Source organism: Echinops telfairi, unplaced genomic scaffold (assembly GCF_000313985.2).
Source record: "Echinops telfairi isolate 266 unplaced genomic scaffold, ASM31398v2 ScPeMD7_7356;HRSCAF=8355, whole genome shotgun sequence".
In the NCBI taxonomy this organism is placed as follows: domain Eukaryota; kingdom Metazoa; phylum Chordata; class Mammalia; order Afrosoricida; family Tenrecidae; genus Echinops; species Echinops telfairi.
In genome coordinates, this window is record NW_022111256.1 from 1,400,781 (window position 1) to 1,407,787 (window position 7,007).

At 54.2% G+C, this 7,007-nt stretch overlaps 1 protein-coding gene across 7 annotated transcripts in view; it reads left to right on the top strand.

Moving 5' to 3' along the window:
- Window positions 1-7,007, top strand: part of CHD4 (chromodomain helicase DNA binding protein 4) — a 30,121-nt gene that overhangs the window by 4,150 nt on the left and 18,964 nt on the right. For 4 of the 7 annotated variants that reach the window (XM_045295985.1, XM_045295983.1, XM_045295984.1 and 1 more), the window contains exons 3-16: window positions 345-466; window positions 664-879; window positions 1,086-1,204; window positions 1,320-1,561; window positions 1,792-1,919; window positions 2,107-2,242; window positions 2,392-2,570; window positions 2,769-3,008; window positions 3,870-4,073; window positions 4,207-4,412; window positions 4,742-4,873; window positions 4,952-5,048; window positions 6,143-6,334; window positions 6,785-6,985. In XM_045295985.1, coding sequence (XP_045151920.1) covers window positions 345-466; window positions 664-879; window positions 1,086-1,204; window positions 1,320-1,561; window positions 1,792-1,919; window positions 2,107-2,242; window positions 2,392-2,570; window positions 2,769-3,008; window positions 3,870-4,073; window positions 4,207-4,412; window positions 4,742-4,873; window positions 4,952-5,048; window positions 6,143-6,334; window positions 6,785-6,985 — 2,414 coding nt within the window. The remainder of the gene's footprint in view (window positions 1-344; window positions 467-663; window positions 880-1,085; window positions 1,205-1,319; window positions 1,562-1,791; window positions 1,920-2,106; window positions 2,243-2,391; window positions 2,571-2,768; window positions 3,009-3,869; window positions 4,074-4,206; window positions 4,413-4,741; window positions 4,874-4,951; window positions 5,049-6,142; window positions 6,335-6,784; window positions 6,986-7,007) is intronic. The other 3 variants (XM_045295986.1, XM_004708114.4, XM_045295987.1) reach the window with 2 other exon arrangements.

Here is a 7,007-nt window from a genome sequence, read left to right on the forward strand (position 1 = left end):
CCAGTTACGGCACAGGGTCACTGTAGAAGGCTGGGCCTAGTGCTCATGCGGTTAACAAGATTCAGCTGCACTGGTGAGCGTGTGGAGAGAGGACTGCTCGTAGGAACGGGGGCCAGGAGCCGGAGGCTGGACAGCTGCCCATGGTGGGCTTGGCCAGGCAGTCCTATTTCAGGGACATACAGCTCTCTTTGTCTGGTTTTGTCCTGGGTATCAGCTTCCTTGGTGGAATCTGGGACAAGAGGTGGGGAATAGAGTCTAAAGCCTCCGGATTAGGCCCTAACCTTTTGCTATTGATCTTTTTCCCTGCTGACCCCACTTTGCTGCGCATGCGTGCATGTGTGTAGAAAACGAGGAGGACCCTGAAGAAGATCTGTCAGAAGCAGAGACTCCAAAGCTCAAGAAGAAGAAAAAGCCTAAGAAACCTCGGGACCCCAAAATCCCTAAGAGCAAACGCCAAAAAAAGGAGGTGAGTGGGCCACTGGAGTGCTAAGGGGTTACGAGGAAAGGAAGAAGGGCGGAGCCCTGGGAAGGGCTTGGGACTTTTGTTTCTTCCTCTGGAGAGGTGGGCCAGGTCCTTGGGATGGTCCTCAGGGCTGTCCTGAGGTCAGCATGTGTGTAGCATGTGTGTGTCTGTCTCCCTCCTCACCCCCTTCCCTGCTCCAGCGTGTGCTCTTATGCCGGCAGCTGGGAGACAGCTCTGGGGAGGGCCCGGAGTTTGTGGAGGAGGAGGAAGAGGTGGCTCTGCGCTCAGACAGTGAGGGCAGTGACTACACCCCTGGCAAGAAGAAGAAGAAGAAGCTTGGGCCCAAGAAAGAAAAGAAGAGCAAATCAAAGCGAAAGGAAGAGGAGGAAGAGGAGGATGATGACGACGATTCAAAGGTGTGTGGACCTCCATCCACTCCGAGTCTGTCCTGTTTGCTGCTCAGACCCAGCCCTGCCCCTGGAGACGGTTTCTCCCCCCACATTTCTTATTCTTTGTTCTCAGCCCTCTCAACCTGGTCTCCTAAGCCTTAGCTTCAGTTCCGATCCTTGGAGACTACGTGGGGATGAGATTGCAGGTCTGTTGACTTCTTGTCTCTATTCAGGAGCCCAAGTCATCTGCTCAGCTTCTGGAAGACTGGGGCATGGAAGACATTGACCACGTGTTCTCAGAGGAGGACTACCGTACTCTCACCAACTACAAGGCCTTCAGCCAGTTTGTCCGGTAAACGGGGGCGGGGCGGGGCTTGGAAAGGAGGGTGCTCCTGGAATCCCTTCGTGCTTCTCTTGCTCTCGCTCCGACTCTTAAGTCTTTTGTCTATTTTCCATTTCTACACCAGACCCCTCATTGCTGCCAAAAACCCCAAGATCGCCGTCTCCAAGATGATGATGGTTTTGGGGGCAAAGTGGCGGGAATTCAGTACCAACAACCCCTTCAAAGGCAGCTCTGGGGCCTCGGTGGCGGCGGCAGCGGCAGCAGCTGTGGCCGTGGTGGAGAGCATGGTGACTGCCACGGAAGTTGCCCCGCCACCTCCCCCTGTGGAGGTGCCGATCCGCAAGGCCAAGACCAAGGAGGGCAAAGGTGAAGGGGGCACAGTGGAACTGGTGTGGTCCTCGGGTGGCCCAAGCACAGAATGCAGGGGAGCAATGCACTCCTAGCGCTGAGGCTGAAGATGGGGGTCTGGGAAGGAAATTTGGGGGACTAAGCAAATTTGCAGGGGCTAATTAGGTGAAGATCATATTTTCCCATATATTTATTTTTTGGAGTCTTATTTGGAGTGTCTAATCTTAACTGCTCTGTCCTGATGTCAGGACCCAATGCTCGGAGGAAGCCCAAGGGCAGCCCTCGTGTCCCAGATACCAAGAAACCCAAACCCAAGAGAGTGGCCCCTCTGAAGATCAAGCTGGGGGGCTTTGGCTCCAAGCGGAAGCGATCCTCGGTGAGTGCCCAGCCCTTAGGTGGAAGGGCCTGCCCTTCACAGGGGTGCATGAAAATGTGGGTGGGCAGCTGGCCCCAGACCCAGTGTCCATAGGACCCATATATAGCTAAGGTTCCAGTCTGCCCAACTGGAACTCTCTCCTTCCCCTTGGCTGGACCCTTTACCCGTCTCCTTGTCGTTCCGCCAGAGCGAAGATGATGACTTGGACGTGGAATCTGACTTTGACGACGCCAGCATCAACAGCTACTCTGTTTCGGATGGCTCCACCAGCCGCAGCAGCCGCAGCCGCAAGAAGCTCCGCACCACTAAAAAGAAAAAGAAAGGTGTGTTTCTCTTTTGTGTCTCTGCATGATGGGCCAGGGTGGGCGTGGGTGGGCAAGAATCTCCCCTAGGAGATCCGGGTGGTGTTTTTTAGGGGGTGGGGGGAGGTGGGTTTGTTCCAATAACTGGGCTTTCCCTCTTCCTTGCCCAGGCGAGGAGGAGGTGACTCCTGTGGATGGTTATGAGACAGACCACCAGGACTATTGCGAGGTGTGCCAGCAAGGCGGCGAGATCATCCTGTGTGACACCTGTCCCCGCGCGTACCACATGGTGTGCCTGGACCCGGACATGGAGAAGGCGCCCGAGGGCAAGTGGAGCTGTCCACACTGTGTGAGTACCTGGCCATTGCGGCCCACGAGGGGCAGGGTGGAATGATGAAGCCTTTAGGAGACTGGGTGGGAGTAGAAGTGGCCCTGGGACTGGCTGGGTGCTTGGGGGAAGCCGTCAACGGAAGGCCGGGCAGTGGGCTCAAACTTGGGTGGTGGTGGTGGGGGTGGTGATAATCAGAATTTCTGGTTCTCGCTGCAGGAGAAAGAAGGCATCCAGTGGGAGGCTAAAGAAGACAATTCGGAGGGTGAGGAGATCCTGGAGGAGGTCGGGGGAGACCCCGAGGAGGAAGATGACCACCATATGGAATTCTGCCGGGTCTGCAAGGATGGCGGGGAGCTGCTGTGCTGCGATACTTGCCCTTCGTCTTACCACATCCACTGCCTGAACCCGCCCCTCCCGGAGATCCCCAACGGCGAGTGGCTCTGCCCGCGCTGCACAGTGAGTGACTGACTGACTGACGATGGACGGACCCAGGCCGGGGGCCACTTAGCTGAGGGACTTAGCACTAGTCAGTGTGGCATCGTGAGGCTGAGGTGCAGGTGAACTGTTCTTGGAGCACTGTGGACCTTTAAAGAGCCCTGGTAGCATAGCGGGTTACGTGTTGGGCCGCTAACTGCAAGGTCACCGGTTGGAAACCAGCTGATCTGTAGGAGGAAGCTGAGACTTCCTGCTCCTGTGGAGATGTGTACAGCCTTGGAAACAAACGGGCAGTTCTGTGTCTTACAGGATCCTCTGGGTCAGAATCCACCATGATGGCAGGGAATTGTGTTTTTTTTTCTCTTATGGACCATTGAGCCTAGCATGCTTCCTGATGCTATCCTTCCTAGTGCACCTTTGTTGTAGGAAAATGTGAGACTGACTTGGACAGAGGAATGGGTGTTTTGCCAGCTTGGTTAGGAGGAGCAGAGCACTGTTCTAGCCTAGCCCGTGCTGTCTCTCTCCCGGCCCCATTGCCCTGTCTCAAGATCTTGATAGCATAAATGGGGTGGGTGCTTAACATTTTGTGTTGGTTCAGGCACGGAATTCTGATCCCTCTGTTGTGTTTGGTATGCCTACTTGTTCTGGCTTCATGTGGAAGTGTAGCTGTTGGCTTTGTTGAACAGGTGTCAGTCAAATCTGGGCATTTTGGCGATGGAGAGGGAATTCTGGGCATTCTCTTAAACGCCCACGCTAGAAGGGTTCTGGGATTAGATCCTACTTGGGGTAGAGTGTGAATCGACCTTTGACGAGCTTGGTGCCGTGGACTGTCCCGTCTCCTCCCCGGGGTTATGATTTGTCATTGGTTCATCTCGTTCTCAGTGTCCAGCTCTAAAGGGCAAAGTTCAGAAGATCCTCATATGGAAGTGGGGCCAGCCACCATCTCCTACACCAGTGCCTCGGCCTCCAGACGCCGATCCCAACACGCCGTCTCCGAAGCCTTTGGAGGGGCGACCAGAGCGGCAGTTCTTTGTGAAGTGGCAAGGCATGTCTTACTGGCACTGCTCCTGGGTGTCTGAACTGCAGGTACGTCCGAGTTAAGGCTGGACCTGGGGGCGGGCGTTGGCTGGGGCATTGCGGAGGGAGGGTAGTGTGGAAGCAGCCTTGTGGGGAGGACTGAAAACGGCTCCGGTGACTTTGCATCTCTCTGTGCTCACAGTTGGAGCTGCACTGTCAAGTGATGTTCCGAAACTATCAGCGGAAGAATGATATGGATGAGCCTCCTTCTGGAGACTTTGGTGGTGATGAAGAGAAGAGCCGAAAACGAAAGAACAAGGACCCTAAGTTTGCAGAGATGGAGGAGCGTTTCTATCGCTACGGGATCAAGCCTGAGTGGATGATGATCCACCGAATCCTTAACCACAGGTATTAGCGCCTTCCGGGTGGGGGTGGGTGGGTGGGGGAGCTGATGGCCCGGGACACTTGGATGTTAGATCCTGCCGGGGGGATTTAGAAGATGTGAGTCATCAGTCACTTTCATTGGGAAGCCGTCAAGAGAGAGGGTTAGTGATGGACTGCATCTTGCTTTTTAAGCCATGGGAGAGTGAGGCTAGCAGTAACATTGGGTCCCCAGACTGATCTGATAAGAGGTGGGGTGAATACATGGGATCTCTGGCATGCCTGGAGGTCTGTCCTGGGACATGGTTGTTGGCCGCTTCTCTGCCTCTGAGGGTTTTCTCTCCTTGACCTTGCAGTGTGGACAAGAAGGGTCATGTCCACTACCTGATCAAGTGGCGGGACTTACCGTACGATCAGGCCTCCTGGGAGAGTGAGGACGTGGAGATACAGGATTATGACCTGTTCAAGCAGAGCTACTGGAATCACAGGTGTGCAACTTTGGGTGAGGAGTGGAGTTGCTGCGTGGGGAAGGGGCTGGGAAGGTGTTTGATAGTCTCCTCCCCTAGGGAACTAATGAGAGGAGAGGAAGGAAGGCCCGGCAAGAAGCTCAAGAAGGTAAAGCTGAGGAAGCTGGAGAGGCCCCCTGAAACGCCCACCGTTGACGTGAGTTGGGGCAGAAAAAGGAGGGGATGGTTGGCTGGGTGGGATGATTGGGTAGGTGATGCTATAGGTGGTGATAGGCAGAAACTGCATTCATGAGAGGGCTTCATGCGGTCTCCTCCCCCTTTCTCCACATCTCTGGAAACCAGAGAAAATACTGGGATTGTTGCTTCTCATCAGCACCAGAAAGTGTAAACATAGCAGCTGGTGCTTAAAATGCTTGAGGACGATGTTGTCTTGGGAAAAGTCACCCAGCCAGGCTTTCATGAAACAGATTAGAACCTAGGTCTTTTGACTCAATTCCTCTAGAACACTGTTTCCCAAAGTCGGCAATACTGCCCCCTGGGTGGCGCTGGAACCATCCAGAGGGGCTGAAAAGGCAGATACTTGCATTTTACCTTGGATTATATGCAATAGCACAAACGTTTTTAATTGCTGGTGTGTGTTTGGAGGGAGGGGGAGGTGTTCAGGGTTGTGTTTTCTTTTTCTGGAAAGTGGGGAGCGGTAGGCCAAACATACTTGGAAACCTCTGCTCGATTTCAGTTGTGTAATGCATTGTGAGGGAGGGCCAAGGGTCGGAAGATGGCTTTAGGAGAAACATAGGGTATACTTAGCTGGTTGGTTTGGCCCAGCAGCCTTGTTGTATTGCTAGAGAAAGGGCCTAATTGCTAGAAGAGGACATCAGGTGTGGTAAAGAAGAGGGTCAGCAAAAATGAGGACAGTCTTCAATGAGGTGAACCGACACCGTAGCCTTCACCATGGGCTCAGTCATGCCCAAGACCACAGCGATGGCGTAGGCCCAGGCAGCATCTCATTCTGCTCTATTGGAAGTCGCCACGCCTGGCAACGAGCTCAGTAACACACCACCAACAGAGTCTGCGATGGGTCTGTCTGCAGAGATCTGTAAGACCAGGACCTTGGTCTGTCTGACGGGTTAGTTGCCTTGCTTCCCGGAGGAACGTAAATCAGCATAACACTACAAACCATAAGAACCTTGTGCCTTAGTCAAGGAGGATCTAGGGAGGACGTGTTGAGGCCGCTGCTACTTTGTGGAAGGAAAGCTTGCTAGCTCTTGACGTCCCTATTTTATCCTTCAGCCAACAGTGAAGTATGAGCGACAGCCAGAGTACTTGGATGCCACCGGTGGAACCCTGCATCCCTATCAGATGGAGGGCTTGAACTGGCTGCGTTTCTCCTGGGCCCAGGGCACTGACACGATTTTGGCTGACGAGATGGGCCTCGGGAAGACTGTGCAGACGGCAGTCTTCCTCTACTCCCTCTACAAAGAGGTGAGAAAAGCTGAGGCCATTCGTCTTCCTCTGTGGGTATTTCGAGCGCGTTTCCTCTTGCACTCTGAGAAGAGACAAAAGGAAGAAAAGTGACTGATCGACAGACAGACAGACAAAGGTTTGAGGTAGTGGAGCCCCAGGGGTAGAAGTGGTGGTGGGTGCACAGAACCTCAGTGCTGGGCGATGCCTCAAGTTGTCAGCAGGTGTCGGGTGGAATTATATGGAAAGACTCGGTGGGGGAGGTCAGGCCCTCGGGTGCTCTGTAAAGGTGGTCATGACTCCGCGGGAGGGACAAGCAGGACGTTTCCATAGAGACAACCGTGAAGGTAGCAGCAGTGCTGTGTGTGGCCGTCCGTCCTCTGCTGACTCTCGGAGAGCAGGGCTAGAGAGGGAAGCTGGGCTGATGTGATGGGGAGCGCCATCCTTACTTGCTGTTTCATTTCATATCAGGGTCATTCCAAAGGCCCCTTCCTTGTCAGTGCCCCGCTTTCTACCATCATCAACTGGGAGCGGGAGTTTGAAATGTGGGCTCCAGATATGTATGTGGTGACCTACGTAGGTGACAAGGACAGCCGTGCCATCATCCGGGAGAATGAGTTCTCCTTTGAAGACAATGCCATCCGTGGTGGCAAGAAGGCCTCCCGAATGAAGGTATCTCATTGAGAGGCAACCT